This window comes from Styela clava, chromosome 4 (assembly GCF_964204865.1).
Source record: "Styela clava chromosome 4, kaStyClav1.hap1.2, whole genome shotgun sequence".
NCBI classification, from domain to species: Eukaryota; Metazoa; Chordata; class Ascidiacea; order Stolidobranchia; family Styelidae; genus Styela; species Styela clava.
In genome coordinates, this window is record NC_135253.1 from 21,164,397 (window position 1) to 21,183,286 (window position 18,890).

The following is an 18,890-nucleotide window of genomic DNA, read 5'->3' on the forward strand; positions in this document are numbered from 1 at the left end:
ATATATATTGGTCTTGTTTTTGGCTCCCACTATATGTATACATAATAAATATACATGAGATATTATATATAATACTGGATTAGATAGTCAAGAGAATGGAATGTTCAACACATACTTTATATAATGTCGATTGCATAACACTATAGGTAAATGAGTTTATTCGGGATTGTTTAGGTAATTAGACAGCAGGTATCGTTCAATACGATTTGATCGCAAACAAAGGAAACGAAAAGCAATTATCTACTGGGCGAGAATGCATTATATCAAAACCAATACGGTCATTATAATAAGAGTGTTAAACAAACAGAAAAATATCTAGAATTTAAATGTAAATATTAGGATCGGAGATGATGATGTGCGCTTTACATATTCCTAGTGTGTAAGCATGGTTTTCGATATCTCTTTATATTGTTAATTTGACAAGGTTAGAATAATGATTCAAAATATTTTGAGTTACATCGAAAATTTAGTTGAGTTTACGATTTTTTATTGTAGCGAATAATTAGACATATTAATTACGCAAGCGCGATTTCGTAATGAGGAAGTGAGGGGCGTTCTTTTAAAAAATGAATTATAGTTTATATGCATCAGGAATCTTAGTAGCTTTTTATAATAACCTTTAGTCTTGTTAACGTATTCCTGTTTCTCACGCAAACGTTGACAGAATGAATTGTTAGTTAGTATCGTGTAAACGAAACAGATAGGAAGGTTGCGATTGAGTTTGAAATTTGTATCGGTAACGTCATGCATAGCAAAATACCCTCCTTCCCACCAACATAAATATATTTATAGCAGCTATTTATGTAAGCTTGTATGAAGCCCATTTTGAAGTGAAAATATCGCGAAAAAAATGAGGAATTTCGAGGTTGAAACATTCAGCATTAGATTCTTTAGTCATGTGGAGAGACGGATATTTTGATAGCAGTTTGCAGACATGTTTAAATAGGTTAAGATTGATAATGATAGATTCCATATTTACATTTTACGTCAAGTCGGGTCAATTTCTGAGTTCTATTTCCCAGTTGAAAAACAACCGGTTTGTTTTGTGTGTTTATGATCAGATTGAAAACACATTTGTTTACCGTTGTTTCATCTACTCTCAAAACGAGGTTGCATATTCACAATGCTTGCCAAGTGAATCTGAAATCTAATATTTTTTTTTATTTACGTTCAGTTTATGTTAATATAAAACAACATATGAATGCGAATATATAAAAGGATCGCGTGCAGCGGGAAATATTTCTAACATTTTGACGTCACAAAAAATGAAGAAAATTGAATAATAATAATAAAAAAGAGAACGTGGAACGATTGTTGTGCATTGTTACGTATCGGATACATCATAAAAGGATTGTTTTGATTTGAATTAAAAGCAGCCATTCAAAACCGGAGTACCGAGAAGAACCTAAACTAGCAGGTGAGGGAATAATCACTCGACACTTTATGGTTTTTATTTTTACAATTCTGGTCCAATGAACTTCAAAGACGGCGGAAAACGTATCCAAGGTGTCTTGACTCACAGAGTATGAAATAATAGAATAAAAACGAAACGCTATAAGTTTAAAACTTATCAATATTATTAGGTATTATTTTTAGTATTGGGCAATCTCACCATTGTCCCAAGTAAGGCCCAGTACATATAAGCACACGAAAGTCAATATATTCCCATTAGCAGAAGTGTATTAAGATCTTGGTGATATGTAAAACTTTCGGCTTCGACGAACCGACAAGATTCCATCATTTTATACAGCCTAATACCTTTAATACGTGTCTGTGGTTGCTTGCTCAGATCTTTCTGCAAAGCAAGCGCTTTTAAGAGTGTCGCAGAAAGTGAATCAATTTTCGATAATTAACTACGTATATACCTCTATTATTAATATCTTCATTTTAAACTTACCTAAAATATATATAGACCACGAAGTGGACACAAAGTAAGCCAACAATTACCGCCTTGCACAATAAAATCAGACCAAAATTTATGCTCGTTGGCACTAACTAAATGTTTTACCACCCAGACAGATTCGGATATAACTTTTCGACTCGAAACATCGAGGAAACGGGTTTTTGAAATTTCATTCGCTTCATTGGAAAACGATCCTTGATATAACCATTTAGGTGAAAAATTTTGACTTGTCACGGTTCAATATCCCACTCAGACTAATTTCCACAGGTGGCCAATTTAAGTGATATAAACAACCTGTCACAAGGTGCATAAACGATGTTGAATCGATAGAGTCGGAAATCGTATTCCATAAAATAGCTTTGAGGCCGCTTGGCGTAAAATTTAAATGACGATTTGCCCAAATAACACCGTATAATTGTGAACAAGCAATTCAATTGGTTAGAACTTTTCACCTGCAGACAATTCAATTATCTAACACATTTATGACTCAATAAAGGCAGTAAAGCACGTCACAATATACAATAACGGCACGCCTCCACGATTATGACGACACAAATTGCGGTTTTCAAAGAAAATGACCGTTAAATGGACACGGTAATTAAAGCTTTCAAAACAAACGTGAAATTAGCTAGTCGATTGAAACAACATGTAACTCTCTATATAGGGTTCAGACCGAACTTCTAAATTTAGAGAAATTTTGAAACACATAATGTTGCATATTCAATTCTTGCTGTACTGTCTTTGTAGATATTGCATACGGATCCAATAACATAAAGAAGAAAAAAGGATGTACTTATTATTGTGGTTATCATATAAATTTACTGATAAACATATTTTTTAAATTCTCCATTTTTTTCCTCATAATTTGGTGCCGTATAGAACTAAAAATTTGGTAACCGCTGCACTCGGCCATCACCCATCACGCCTACCCCGTGCTGATGTAGTAACTTGCAACTCCTCTATGTACACTCCAATCAATGACTAAACGCCAGTTAATATTACGTGTCTTATTACATTCAAAACATATCGGTTTCGCGAGATAGTCTTGCGTTCAATTTGATAGAATTACGTCCACTATCACAGAATATATTTTCAGTAATTTCGATATGAAATTCGAGTTTTCAGCAGACAAAGTTTCATATGCTTCAGTCATTTGCCAGTGAAAATATATTATCTAATCATGGGTCATAAATGGGCCAAGCTTCGACAGCATGCAGTATCAATGTGCCATCCCTGGTTGTGTATCTATTGTTTATTGACAGACTGGTTTGAAATTCAGGATGACACTGATACGATAATATCGTAAAGCGTAAATTACACCAATCCAGATAAATGTCTGAGTAACAAATTACTATTATGTGATGTTATGCTTAATGTTCGGGCTCGTATCATCTGCGCTAATTCAAATATTGATTCTACGGAAGGGGTGCCAAATTTGATGTATAATTCCAAGTTTTCATAATAAGTACATGTATATTATATATATATATATATATATATATATGTATAAAACCTAGATATCCAGAATATTATTAATTCCTAGTATAATTGAAATTGATAAATTTCTTTCTGATAAATAGCCGTTTCAAATCGACATTGCCCGCAAAAAAACTAAAATATGAAATATATCTTGTTTGCGCCGACATTTCGGCAAACCTTGAATTACGACAAAATAGGTCTTTACGTCAACGCAAAGTTCACATAATTAATGTATATGATTTAACATAATCGGTGCAGAAATTGTCTCTAATAGCTGAAGGTCATTGATACATTCAAAATTTCAAGGATCTATAATATGTATCTATTATGTACATCACTTTGAACCTCTGATGTCGTCTTCGAAAATAAATTTAATTTTTGACTGCAGAGGGTCACGATCTTCGAGTTACTAATTGAAAGATAATCATATATCGCTCTCATTCTATTATAACTAGGAAAATATTTTGGAAAAACATAATAATAATTGTGTTTTTGTTTCATAACAATAGTCAATTTTGTTATTGTTTTGTAATAATGATATTCGTCATAATAGATATCGTTTCGTTCGCGTCAATGATGATTTATTAAAAAGAAGAAATAATATTTATATAACGGATTTTAAAATTTAGAATGTTATGATTGCTCTTTTAAAGTTTTATTTTGTTCATCTAGGTTGATGGACGGAAGAAGGTACCTAGAATCTGAAATTTTGCCAAGGCACGCCTGGCTTGTTTATTATTATTAAAGTATCCAACGGCAACCTTATATAAAAATAACGCGAAACTCTGAAATAACGAACACGTTTCGTATCATGTTACTTCACACCTTTCTTCAATCAACAGAAATTAGGGATATATTATATACAAAAAAGGATTTCAACAATATATTGCTCAACAACATACTAAAAATATATTACGCTAATGAAAAACATATTGGGTTCACAAGTAAATACCCCGAATTTCCAAGTCTGGTGATAGCAGTTATTGAAACAAACCGTGTCTTAAATGGTCACAATCTTTTAGGTTGTTTGGGTAACTTACAGGGGGTATATTAATTTCGCTAACACAGACAGTCCCTGAACTCGTAATAGAATTAAAATAAGGAAAATTGAAATAAAATTATGGCCTAACCCTAACCTGGTACACACACTAACATATTTTGTATGTAATAAATCTTTGGGAATCAAGTATGCTTATATGCCCTTGAAATAATTGTTTTATTGGAGCAAGTCAAGTATGTAATTTAACAAAATCGTGTGTACTTTTTTTTAGACAGAGCACCATGGAAAACTTGCCCGATGGAGGATATATTGTCCATGTTGAGCCTGTTGCTTTCATCCCTGTTGCTATAATTGCTGGAATCGGAGTGGTGATGACGTCAGTGTTCATTGCTGTGAATATTAAATACAGAGGGTACAAGTAAGTCAAGGTTGTTATCTATACTAGCGCTGAGACCTTGGATTAGTGTGGCCGTTAGCTTTGAATTTAAGAAGCCGCTTTGCACCAGACTGCTTATTTGATATTTGATTCATCGAAACATTATATATGCACATTATTGAAAGATGTTGGCACTTCTTAGTGGTGAGAATTCATATTAGAAAAATTTATGGTAAAATGACTATGGACCCAATTTTGTTATTTCACATATATCTGTTTATTTGCGCCGAGTTTCAACTTGAATATAACATAATCTCTTTCTGTTAAACCTTATTAAGAGATGTACTTCTCGTTGTTTATTAAACGAATTTTGTATAATTATAATTTAAAAATGTAAATAATGTTTTTAGATTGCTAAAAATGACGAGTCCAAACTTAAATCTGGTAATGCTTTGCGGTGCATTACTACTCTGCGTATCTACAGTGCTCTTTGGCTCCACTGCGTGGTTACCAGAATCTCCACATCAAGAGGTAAGAAAACAAAACAATTATTTTGGTGTAAAACAAAAACAGTAGCTAGAATTAATTGACAAAATAAACACTATACTGCACATAATTTACAGATAAATTGTGAAATTTTATGTTGGGGATTGCCCAACTTGAGCGGCCTTATCATTAGAATGATTAATAGAATGATTAATTTTGTGCGTCGCCATTTTCCTAAATTTGAAAATCACTAATGTGGAATCAACGCAGGGTGTTTTTGAGATGTTGGTGGTTTGGAATCATGGACATAACTATGTTAACGTCGCAGGATATATATCTAGGATTTGAATACTCTACTGTCACGCATTGGTAAATTAGATAGGCCATGATAAGTATGTATTATTTCAAGTAGGGTCATATTCTACTCGTTTAAAGTCCCATTCTGACTGAAGTATGAAATATCCATTCGAGTACAAAAATTTACTTTTGTAACCTTACTATTATTTATTCAGCTTTTAGACATTGTCTGGCAAATCAACCATGCAGGTATTTGGACAGCGAGTGTTGGATTCACGCTGTTCTTTGCTCCATTGGCAACAAAGACATGGCGGGTTCACCGGATATTCACTGATGCTGCTGTGAAAGGAAGGGTAAGCAACACAGTGAATTAAGTTGCCACTATATTTTTCAAAGCCTAATTTCCCAATGATCGGAAAAATGTTTTTTTAATTGGCAGTAACAGTTACCCAAACCCAAAAATTCCATTTGTTCTGATATTGCATTTAATCATACGTTTTTCGGAAACTTTAATTAATCACACACAACAAAATATTGTTTGACACAAGAGTATAGATAAAATAGGTTTCAATAAAATTTTTCATTTCAACTTTCAGGTAATAAAAGATGATCGTCTACTTTGCATTGTTGCTCTTTTCGTAATATTTGATTTCGGATATTTGGCGCTTTGGTTCGGAATTGATTCACCTAAGTGTTACGTCATCCCTACCTCACAATTACCTGGTAAGCTATTCACAAACCTATATTTACTGTTTATATTTTAACAAAATAGTGTGGTCTGCTAGATACGTTAGTTTAAGCTCCCTACTATTTCGCGTATCCAACCATGGCTACCTATAAATGCTTATTTAACTTCAAACCAGCGAGCATTCATGTCTAAGCAGTACCTACATTCAACGCAAAAAATGTAACGTGTTACTTTCTATGTTGATTATCATCATAATTTTTTCAGGGTTCTTTCCTGTTTCACCGGTTAATGATGTATCTGAAGAATTGCCTACGTCATCAACAGTTATGACGTCATTGGAGCATGGATTTACTTGTGCCTCAAAATACACCCCACTGTGGATTATAATACTGATGTCATATAAAGTGAGTTCCAGTAATATTTTTAAAAATCTATTTTTAAAAAATATCAATTTCCGAAATTAGCTTAATTTTTCGTTATTTCGTTGCAGGGTGCTCTTCTTTATTATATCCTTTACGTTGCCTGGGCAACGCGTTACGTCACTTTGCCTTCAATGAAAGACGCTGGTGGATTGATAATTTCAGTTTTTGCCACACTAACGTCATTCTGCATAGCAACACCTCTCGTGACGTCATTGCAAAGATGGCCGAACGCTCAATATATTGTCATGTCATCAGCTATTTTCGTTCCTTTGTTCACGGTCATGTTCTTACATTTTGTACCAAAGGTAAGCAACTATTGTAATTCATCTAGACTACTGTTTTTCATTCAGGAAGTAAATGAGACGTTTTAAACATAAAGCAAACCTCGTCTCATGTCCATATACCAGCGGAGAATGGGTATAGCGCAGATTTATGGATAAGAATGAACATTGGTGTAATGAACTATCATCTAGCGGTCAATCGTTTGGCACAAGAAACTGCTCTTCTGTCGCGGCAATTTTAGCCTGAAAATCCACGGCATTGCGTTGGCAAGCATTCTTATATGAGTTAATACTTTAAATGGAATAAATATTCCTTTTTTTCCATTTGCAGTTGATTCTAATTCGTCGTCACAGCAAGGATGAAGTTCTCACAAGAAGTTTCTCTCAATATACAACTCCTAAACAGCCTGAGTTTAGCGAAGACGAAATAAGAGATCTTGCAATTCAGAACGCATCATTAAGAAAAGAAATGGCAGAGGTATAATCTGAAATTTAATCAAAGGTTTCATTTATAAAATTAACGCTAGACTGAGAACGTGACGTGTATGAGTTTTGAACACAACTTGCGACTAATGTGTTGAAAATTTCAGTTGAGGGTTGTTTCAGGCGATGTTTTTTGACAATATTTGGCTTATTCATTATTATTATCAAAATATGTATTACATGCAAAATGTGACCATAATTGCGAGTTTTGATTTTTAATATTCTCAATTAAAAGCGTCACAAAATAAATTTTCACATCTCTCCATATTCCACAGAAACAAAGACGCTACAAAACCGTTCTGGAGCAACTTCGAATCACTAAAGCTAAATTATTTGAACTCTCCATGATGACATCATCAGAGAATGAAATGAACACATGTGCTTCAGATGACGCAATCAGATCCGTTTATACAGAAAGCACAGGTGACATGACGTCATCAGATCACAAACCACCCAAACGAAAAGAAAGTTTAGCAAGAGAACTGGCCCATAAAGTCACAAAGGCTTTGATTATGAAACATCAAGGTGTGAACATAAAATCTGATGACGTCAGTGTAAGTGCTACGTCATCAACTGCGTCGATGCCATCAGAAGAAGTCGCGCAGCCGACGAAAATTGAAAGAACGGGAAAAAGTACCACAGAAACTATTCCAAAGAAAGTTGTTGAAAAGAAGAATAATTTACCAGAACAAAAAGATCCCGACGTACCTGTTCATAATGTGTTGGTGCATGAAACTATTAAACAAAGCAGACATGTTTCATTTACCAGTGCCCCAACACAAAGAGTACCGGGAGATTTATCGCATCTTCCTACAAATATGTCTTCTCCGTATAAGCCTCAAATAACACACGTACCAAGGCCCGTCTTGCCAATTTTAGGTAGAAATAGTTGGGATTATTACACAAGAGGTACCGGATATCTAAGATATAAAGCTACGGTTCTCAATCAAGGATCAAATGGCACAATTGCTGCAATAACCGGATATCCGGTTACAGAACCAAGAAAATATATTCACGGAGACAATACGCGTGTTCCGGTTATTAAAACTGTACCGTTCCAATCGACTCCAAAATTGTTGGATTCTCCAGAGAAGGGCGTTGAATTAAACAAATTAAGTGAAAATCCGAAACAAACTAAAAGCAGCGATTTCAAATACTTTTCTACGTCAGCTAGTTCGCGGTCTCCGTCATCTGGCACCGACATGACATCATCATTGGGTAGAAATGACGAAACAAAAGTTTCAAATAACAATCTCCACCATAAAAATCTCAACAGCGTAAAGTCCGGCGAGGGGACATCAAGCAATGCCGATACAGACGTTCCAAGCTCGAATTCAGCTTTTTCTGTCGTCAACAATAAAGGAAAAATGCCGTGTTCCGGGTTTGATGATGTCACAGTGACGTCACAAACTGGTTTCAAGCGATTTGATGACGTAAACGCATCGCACGAAGAATACACGAGCGGCTCAGATTCTGACGAGTACGACAATGCCACCACCAGTATGGATTCTATCACGTGTGAACTTTTCCCGCCATTGACGCCACGTCACAAACACTATTTGCGAAGGTACGATGCAATTCATGCTAAATACCTTGCACAGAAACAAAAGCAACACAAGCGTTACAAGAAAAATCACCGGTCTGAAAAATCGGAAGGATATTCTTCCGGAAACGAAGCTGCGAGCGAACACGTCACAATGACTTCCAATAGTGACGTCAAAAAGGACACACCGTCATCTAGGAAATCGAGTCAAAGTTCATTCAGTCATTCGTATCTGAACAGAGAGTCCAAAAGGAAGATACTAGCGAGAGCAAGTCGAAAATTCGACGATGGATATTTATATGACAGTATAACCTCTAGTGACTCTGACTCAGATTCCGACTGGGGGAACTCCGAGGCTCTCCAGCAGTGCTGGGAAAGAGTCGCACAAAAAGGTCAATTACCATTGTTAAGGGCAGGACCCATAACATTTTCTCATACACGTAAAGATGGCATATTCGTTTAACTATGTTATTTATTGTACTCACGTCTCTGTTTCCTATATACGTATTCCAACTTATTAAGTGCCTGGAATAACACTTTAAGCACCATTGTATTGCGGAATGGTTGAAACAACTGGCCTGATCTATCGTGTTCCATGATTTTTAAAACATTTCTAGATACTATTATATAACATGGGCGAATTTACGTGATTAGTTGTGAACGAACCGATGAATGATCCAATGCCATGCATTATTTTGATATGATTCCTATCTCTATATTACCAAGTTGCACTGGTAAACATGATTAAATGTAATGCAGAAGAATTTCAACTGTTGAGACAGTTTCACTTAAATTTTTGTTCAATTACCTCGTATGCTTGTGATCCTGTTTTAGTTATAAATGAAAAGAAATGGGGTGGTGGAATTATCACATTGTAAATTCAGTCTCACCTATTGGTTACCAACCCGGATATAAACCGGAAGTTGTGGGGTCAGAGTATGATTTATCGTTTGATTATGTAGTCTAACTCTTTTGTTTCATTGAACCTATTTTTTTAAATTTCTGGCCGCACTATTTTTCTCGTTGACACTGTAATCTTTTTCTTTAAATAAACAATAATGAAAACAAACCACTTGGTAGAGTTTTAGATTCAATAGCATGAAAGCTCAACTAGCAGTATTTAAAGAGAAATGAGGCCAGGTCGAATCGCAGTTTGCTGTTTCTTGTTCAATAGACGGCGTCGTTTTCCCTAATGTTCCACATTTGCAAGTGAGGTCAAATTTTCGCCAGTCCGAGGCAGTTTTCGTTGTTGAAGCTGAGTTTTTATTCAGTATCATCGAAAATATCTGAGTTCTTGGGAATTTGAATTTCCGCTTATGGGAAATGCCCCTATTGTTTTGGTGATTATTTCCCTCATTCAAGTATCAAGAAAATTGGCGGTTAGCCTTTGGACAACTGAATTTTTGTTCAACTGTCAAGCCACTAAAATAGAATTTGGCCGAATTAAAATGATCACTATGTAACTCTGAGAGAATCTGGCCTAATCCAGTGTGAGTCACCTATCTGTAGTGGTAGCAGATAGGTATCAACACGTTTCTTCCCCGACTTTCAGGAAACTTAGATCGGTGTCGCTGTGTAGTAATTACGGCTCGACCGATATTGCATTTTTCGGCGATACATTTTACCGAAGTTCTCGCTGCCTATAAATACCCACTTTATACATTGTGCATTACTCTATCTCGCTATGTGGAAAAAGTCATGTGTTACGCATTATGTATCATGAAAATAAAATCTATAGATTATATCTTTAGAGTATATAGATTATATCTATAAATTATATCATAAAAATAAAATCTACAAGATATGAAAAGAATATAGGGTCCGAAATAAAACAAAATTGGTATGTTCTTTAAAACGCGTAATTACTGCGAAATTAGGGAGGGGTACGTCGTTCGCTGAAAGATAGTTTGATATCTTGTAGGTTTGACAATCACACGGAAAATATCCGACGGATTTGACCGATAAAACTAACGGTCGGGTCCTAGTAGTAATCCATTTCTTGCGTTTAAATTTGCGCCAGAATAATTATCTATAATAATTAGATATCAGTGTGAGCCCTACTGAGACAAAACTAATAGAATATTCAAGAATTAATGGAGAAACTAAACCCAACTCTCGACGACAGAGATTGAAACGACCAGTTTTACTGGAAGTAGTAGACCAAAATAAAAACATGAAGACTGTTAAAATACCAAAATCTAAACTGAATAGAGGTAAAACAACGTTCAAATATTAATTAAAGAATGCGGGATAAATAAATAATCTATGACGTCAAAATCACAAAATGTTGACCCCAATGCGATATATACAAACTTGGTGAAAATTAACAAAATTGCCTAGAAATGAACATTCTGTAAAATACTTATTTTAATACGACGTATTATATGGTTTTAGACCCGAACAAGCAGTCATTGCTAAGTTAGTAGCTACTGTAGTTTGGAAGTACCGTAATCTTTCCTCAGCCCCGCATTGTCTACCCAATTTATTATACACGGGGTGAGGTGATAGGATTTGGGTGGTCCAGAAATTTTAGTCGCTTACTTTACATCAAGTTGTGTAAAGGGACTAAAACCTATTTGCAGGGGGTATATTCACTTGGCTAACACAGACAGTCCCGAACTCGTAATAGAACTAAAATAAGAAAAATCAGAATATGATTATGGCTTGACCTGGTACACATACTACGGGAGTACCAAGATTTCAACCCGACTTTTGAACCTGCGATGCCATCATAGTCAAGTTAAACGCTTTAACCACTAGCCAACTTAACACAGTACACGAATCAACTACAGTCTGTACAGATTATAATACACTCATTAGGCATTGAAATCCGACGTGAAATTAACCGCAAGTGTTGACTGGTTGTAAAACTTTCATAACAGGATAAACATTAAAACTAGAATACCGGTTAGAAACCGATGACTCTTCGACCGAAGGTTAGGGGATCCCCCAAAACAGTGGTCTTACTCCATAGTGACACCGTGTGTCCAATCACTAATTAATTAATAACTCGCTTATTATACGACATAATCCATCCAAAATCAATGGACCTTTATTCCGACCTTTTACCTGTTTGTTTCGATTTTGGTCGCTCAGACAAACATTGCAAATATTCAGGTTTTTGTAGGGCGATAGAGTGGTACGTTGCTCGTTTTAAATGCCTTCAAATGGCATTTCACTGGTGGTGGCGGTATTTTCGTGCTTCTAAAGTTATAACATATTGTCAAGTGATCTATTATTAACGTTATTCCGGCTTCACATTACCGTTACCGTACCTAACTTAGTTCCAAAAGCTTTTTTAACATACAAAAATGGAATCACTCAGAGATGACTTTTCTATGACTTGGTTCTCCATGAACTTTTTTTTCCACCAGCTGGAGAAAGATACAAAACTTTTCATTGGAAGGTGATATATAGACTTATTTGGTTGGAGAATGTCAGAGGACTGGGAGACCTGCGTGACTACCGGTACCGTATCCCATGGTTCATAGACTAATAGATAGCGTCCAAGTTCGGACTGAATTGGTGAGTATAGTATAGAAACAAATGAAATGCAGGGCAGTTTAAAAAGTCTTTTAAATACTTTATCGGAAACATTGCACAAACTACAGCAATCTGTAATTATGAACAGATGAATATTTTTTTCAGATACATTCATGATGGTTCAGTCATCAATCTTGGTTCAATGCTAAATTTCAAAGCCAAGTGCTATAAATAAGTCCAAGAGTTTCTGCCACCACATCATCTTCAAATAGTGGTGTCGCTGGATAGTCACCAAGTCTCTGATGCAATTTGTGCATGCTAGGCACGGTGAGGGCACTTAAGTTTATGTCGTATTATAGAAACTTTAGCTCAGTATGATGGGTGCAAATATACTATTGAAATAATATATTCAACAGGTTTATTGAGGTATTATGATCGATTACATACCACATAAAATTACAAGACCAATAATGTTATAGTGAAAAACATGGTTTAAAAATTGTTACATATTCATCAGAACTACTGGTGCTTGTTGCCATATCGTTGGACTAACCAAGACTATCCAACAGATGAAATTGAAGGAAATAAAAGATTTTCCGCTGAGCCAAGCATGTACAAGCCTTCCACAGCTTTGGTAACAACCTATATGAAAGGAAAAAAATAGATCCAACAGTTTTGTCGTCCGTAGTTGGTGTTAATCCCACAAAGTTAGATCGAGCCAGCGTTCCAATAATACCGGTTCAACCAAAAACAGTCGGGTATCTGATAGGTTTTACAATATAGTTTATTCATTCAGTGCAGAAATAGAATATAACAGATTATAAAAAATATATGATGTAGGAACAAAAAAGTTAACCCAAGAAAATTACTACAAATCATACAGTTTTCCAAATATTGTGTTGTATAGGATAAAAATACACACCAGATATATGGTTTTGGGCACAACAAACAAAAACCATGAAAGCAATGGAACGTCAAAATAATAGAATTAATTCATTTCACAATTTATTCACAGACATAATGTATCACGATGATTTTACTGCTGAGTTATTTTATTAAAGCTGCCTGGTTTCATCTCCTGATAATATGAAAAAATTGCGCTCACTGAGCACTACCTCATTGTTATATAGTCAGCCCGTAGTCAGATTGGCAAACACCTGCCACTTGGTTTGGTGCTAAAGTTATCAGGTGATTATGAACAAGTTGTAATTTATATGACAGTGATAAAACAACCTAACAAAATAAGTATATTTATCACACACCACAGTTACTACCAAGTGCAGGGCCAACTTCTGGTATCAGGAGCAGCAGACCTCGCAGTCCGCACAAACAATTATATTGCAATCACCAGGGTCACACCGGACATGGCATGCATGTAAAGCATTATCCATAAAGTAACCTCATTTTATCACCAATGGGTTGTAAAAGATTCTGCATGAAGTCCTCAATATTAATTTTCCGGGGCTCCCGAAGTATGCGAACCAAGATGGCGGACATCGGAATGTAATATGTGTACTAGACTAGGTTAGGGTTAGGCCATAATTTTAGGAATAAATACTACGGGAGACTCTTGGCTAGTCTTCGAACTGATAATAGGACTAAAATAAGGAAAATTGGAAAAAAATTATCGCCTAACCCTAACCTGTTACCAATGTTACGTTCCGATGTCCGCCATCTTGGTTCGAATACTTCGGGAGCACCAATTTTCCTTCTTTATTTATCATTTTTTCAGTTAGCAAATATGACACCAATTCTGGAAGAAGTTTGTGTTTTCTCATTTTGAATTACGTTAAAAGTGTTGCCCGATTCTAAATCTTATTAATTTTTTCGTGTCCTTTTATTATTATTATTTCTTTTTCTGGTAGGTAGCCGCGTACTTTTTGAAATCTAAGTTATGCTCAACTTCCAGTTTTATCTGCATTTTGTTTGTATGTTGACTTTTTGTGTTGTTTTATGCCAGAGAACCAAAATAAAATAATGATGATGCTTGTTTACATTTTTCTGCTATCTGACAGAGCACTGTCATTTTCATCAGCGGCACTTGAGGTAGTTTCAACTAAAGAGTCTGGGGACGGATCTGGCTTGATCCCTGACAATCCTTTCTTACTTTCGTCAGATTTGCATGTCTCTGTATTAAATGGAGTATCTGGTGACAGATCCTGTTAAATTATGATCCAAAGTTAAATTATGGTAGAATTAATCCTTACCTCACAATTTGATGGTGCTTGTTATACGACAAGAATCTGATATAGGGTCAGGGTATTTATCAGTTGGTCCATCGCCTCCATGAAAATGCATGATGGAACGCATTGCTTGTAAGAAAATTTATTTCATATAAGAATTAACATATTGAATATATCATTGGTATCGAAAACAAAATTTATGTTGGCCTACCTTGGTACACACGTAGGTATTTCTGGTGATTTTTTCTAGATTGAATTGACTTAAGACCTGTTGCATTCCTTTATCCACCTCATTGCCTTTTGGCGGTCAATATGTGGGTTCAGAAAAGGCACAAATCTACTCCATTTGAACGGCAGGGGTACCGTACCGGTACAGGTTGTCAGACCGGCAAATACCATATGTGCTGCGTTTACACATAGTTACATTAGTTAGTCTACCAAAATATTTCACTAATAAATTCTGTTTAATAAAAATGGATAGGAGAGGATTTATATATTTATCCCGGGGAAAGGAAAGTCGATAAGACGGCTTATCCATATGGCGAACCACGGCCTCTCGTCCGGTTACCATTCCGAGTCGGGTATGGGATTAGCTATATTGTTTTGTTTTCAGAAGCATGGACTTGGTGGTGGAGGAAGCCGTAACCGACCAGCGGTTACGTGAACCACCCAACGACGGCGAGGAGTCCAGCAATCCTCTCGCACATAACCATCCCTGCATGGGATTCGATCCTGCGAACCCACGCAGAGTAATTAGAGGGGGTGCGAATCGTGTTGAATGCAACATTGTATTGAAAGCAAATTCTTCCGAACTGACATACGGTAGGCTACCGGTACCCTTGATTGCATCTGCATGACTGTCTACTATTTTTTGGTTCGAAATAGCAGTTGGTTGACCTGTACGGTACCGTACCGGTAAGGTGCCTGAAACGGGTATATAAGTATAAGTTTATTTCGACTCCATAATCAGCATAACAATACATCTGACAGATAAAAACAAATAAATAAAAACTGATTATGAAATCAGGGGAGCAAACGAAACCTTAGATAAGGTTTATAACGTACAAAATATAAGATGGAATGTTACAGCCTTTTATTATAGACATATGGATTTCGTGAACGTGATTTGCATAAAGTAACATACAGTATTACAGCTTTCTAATTCTCGCAGCCCTGTGAAGAAAACAATAAGGGAAAAAAGGGACAAAGATCTGCCTAAACCGCCAACCTGTGCGGAACGCGTCCAAAATTGTCTGTGCGACTTTTCAGTGGAGAATGTTTATTTACATCTGCTCGCTTGTGATTGGATGAGAATACGGATGTTTTGATGTCGGGGAAAGGTCCACAGGCTTCTGATCCGAGCTATGATGAATGCTCATGCAAAATTTGGAGCAGATTCAACCTCGCTTTCGCGAGATATCGCGTGCATCTAACACACAGACAAACAGACATACAAATACCTATCAACATACTTACCGATCTTAAGATCGATAAGTAATAAGAAAAACTAGCAATACAGTCTCATATATCATTATTAAATAAATAACAATATGGCGCGAAAATAAATAGGAAATGGTGCAAAAATTTTATTCGCTTCGGTGTTCTCCGCCAGCCAACTCACCCGTCTAGTCTTTCTGCGACTGAAAAACAAATATATAACTATATTGACATTTTGACTCACTGCTAAATAATCGTGCATTGATCTGAAAAATCTTCAGAAACAGTGCAGTCATTAGTCTGTTTTCGTGTAATTTTTTACGCCGACGAATAAAATTTATTTATTAACTCGTATACCAAGTGAACCGAATAGAATATGTAAAGAACAAGCTTGAGAATTTATCAATGAGTATGTTGGCCTTGCCTGTTACGGCGAATCAAAGTAGTCGTTGTGCCCTTTTAATAAAGAGCGGGAAATAGACTACCGATTACATAAACCATATAGTCTAAAATTTGTAAACATTGTTTCATGTCTGCAAAGCAAATAACAAAAGAAAGAAGCAAGCTACTATTCCTTATAATTCTTGTGGTGGTTCCGTTGCATTCGTACGATCACCAGCTCATAGCGAGAGAGAATGAGTTGGAGTCCAGACTTAAATCGCCACTACAATCGAGTACAGCATTTGTTTTCCTTCTTCAATTTGTTCACATATCCTACGGCAATAATAGTAATCGAGTTTTCTGTGTCGTTTCATCCATGGTGAGACAAGACAGACAGTAAAGCATATACCCTTCCCTAGCAAGCAATTCGGGTATCAATTTTAATCATTGGCGTCTTTCCCCACATTTATTTTGTTTCGTACTATCTTTGTGCGATATATAGCCTACTCATTGGAAATCAAAATTATTTTTCATATAATGATAACCAACTAAGGCAGCAAGACTGAACTGTATGGTATCGTGCGTGATTTATTTTCAGATAACGGGCTTTTATGCATCGACTTCGGTTATTAGCAATTTTTTTTATTTGTATTTTATTTGTATGTTTGAAGTCTGATAAGCACTTTACAACAATAATGTAATACTAAATTACACACAATATTGCACTGAATGGCGTAATATCAGAATTGCTAATTTCTAAACGCCGCTTCGGTTGTGTTGGTACGGCCATACGATGCGCGGTTAGGCACTTCAGGTCAGTCAATAGATTGTAAATATGATTTACGTTATTCGTCTGTGTGTTCATCTCTCTCGTTCTAGGAATATTAAGCGAGAGAGCTCTCGATTCGGTCGTCAGCTGTGATGGCCGAGTGGTTAAGGCGTTGGACTTGAAATCCAATGGGATATTCCCGCGCAGGTTCGAACCCTGCTCGCAGCGTTCTTTTAGTTTGTGTTTCCCAACCTAAAGTTTTGGCATGTAAACCCGGTGACCGTACATTTGAACCCATGTGTATATCCGCGGGTTCAATCTCTATATGCGGGTGCTAAAACCCATGGGTTAGGGTTACTACGGGTTCAAATATCCGTAAAACAAAATTGTTTTCATAAGTGCAATAGTATGCAGGTGCAATAGTCGTGGGTTCAAATGACAAATGTACGTGGGTTCAAATGCAATGGAACCTGTAAACATAAATATCGCAGTTATCATACTTGGGCTAACAAAACGATAAGTTGTCCTGGTTTTTATTTTAGCTTCTAGTCCAATACATACAGTACTATATCATGTCTATTGTTAGTACCGTAGCTCAATGATTATAAAAATATTATCAATTTTGGTGAGCATATTCTAAATAGGTAATTTCGCGTGGAAGTGAGGCAACAGTTGTTGAGCCGCCGCAGTAAGTCACAATTAACACCCTCTGGAATTCACGTTGTGGCACCTTTTTCACTCAGACTGATTTTCAAGAATGGTCGTAACTCGTAACCACTGGTTAGTTTAAAAATACTGAAGAGATAACTAAAGTCAATCAATTCAATCAGTCAACTTTATTTGAAATCGTTTGAATAAACTTGAACATAATAGCGAGTAAGGGGTAAGTTGTCTGGTCGTATCACTCCCTCCTGTCTATGTACCAAACTAATTCATTACTTGTTATTATTTAAAATTGTTAAGGTGACGGTTGACTGAAAAATTAATCTTCTCTCTAGTTATTTTTTTATTTGTATTTTAGTCTGCTAATTGTCTTCTTTTAGTTGTGTTTCCAATATAAATTTGGAAATTGAGTTAATCCTCGTTGTCACCTCGTCCTAGGAATCATAGTTCAATTGCGCTAATCACAAAGTAATCTCGAAAAAGCGTAATAAATCAACGTTAGTTTGAAATTGGCTATCGGTGCCAATCCAAACGATGTGTAAGCAAGCTCACGAAACACAAAATAAACACCAAAAGTTTGCGTTGGTATAGTTTAGGAATTTCATTGCTGTGTTCAACAGCCGGAGTACATTCATTTAATTGCTTTGCTGGTACATTTAAACAATGAATTGTTAAAACTAGATGACCCACACATCAGAAACAAATTAAAACGTAGTTAGATCATCTGCTGTGATGGCCGAGTGGTTAAGGCGTTGGACTTGAAATCCAATGGGATATTCCCGCGCAGGTTCGAACCCTGCTCGCAGCGCTTTTCTAGAGTTAGTTTTCAGCTAATGAAACGGATGCAACTTCCACTGGAGTGTTTCATAACGTCTCAGTATATTTAGCATAGTTGAATAAAACGTATCAGCATTTACTGTAGTTGGCGGGTACGTGTTTTCATTTGAAAAACGCAAATTGTTGGATCGTTTGGCACATTTAAAAAACGCAAATTGTTGGATCGTTTGGCATGCCCG

At 36.0% G+C, this 18,890-nt stretch overlaps 1 protein-coding gene and 2 non-coding genes across 3 annotated transcripts; all 3 read left to right on the top strand.

Annotated features, from left to right (window-relative positions):
- Positions 1–1,155: 1,155 nt before the first annotated feature.
- LOC120326267 (uncharacterized) lies at positions 1,156–9,699 on the top strand. The gene is made up of 9 exons (XM_078111931.1): positions 1,156–1,417; positions 4,654–4,800; positions 5,169–5,289; positions 5,757–5,894; positions 6,138–6,264; positions 6,494–6,633; positions 6,720–6,956; positions 7,264–7,410; positions 7,691–9,699. The coding sequence occupies exons 2-9, from the start codon at positions 4,664–4,666 to the stop codon at positions 9,419–9,421; spliced, it is 2,778 nt and encodes a 925-aa protein (XP_077968057.1). The 5' UTR covers positions 1,156–1,417; positions 4,654–4,663; the 3' UTR covers positions 9,422–9,699.
- Positions 9,700–17,357: 7,658 nt separating this feature from the next.
- Positions 17,358–17,439, top strand: Trnas-uga (transfer RNA serine (anticodon UGA)). The gene has a single exon. It is a non-coding gene; the product is annotated as a tRNA-Ser (tRNA).
- Positions 17,440–18,600: 1,161 nt separating this feature from the next.
- Trnas-uga (transfer RNA serine (anticodon UGA)) lies at positions 18,601–18,682 on the top strand. Its single transcript has one exon. It is a non-coding gene; the product is annotated as a tRNA-Ser (tRNA).
- The last annotated feature ends 208 nt before the right edge of the window (positions 18,683–18,890 follow it).

Coding starts and splice junctions, on each gene's coding strand:
- LOC120326267 (XM_078111931.1), top strand. CDS start 4,664: ATGGAAAACTTGCCCGATGGAGGATATATTGTCCATGTTGAGCCTGTT. Junction 5,895..6,137: donor ATGCTGCTGTGAAAGGAAGG/GTAAGCAACACA, acceptor TTCAACTTTCAG/GTAATAAAAGATGATCGTCT. Junction 7,411..7,690: donor TAAGAAAAGAAATGGCAGAG/GTATAATCTGAA, acceptor CATATTCCACAG/AAACAAAGACGCTACAAAAC.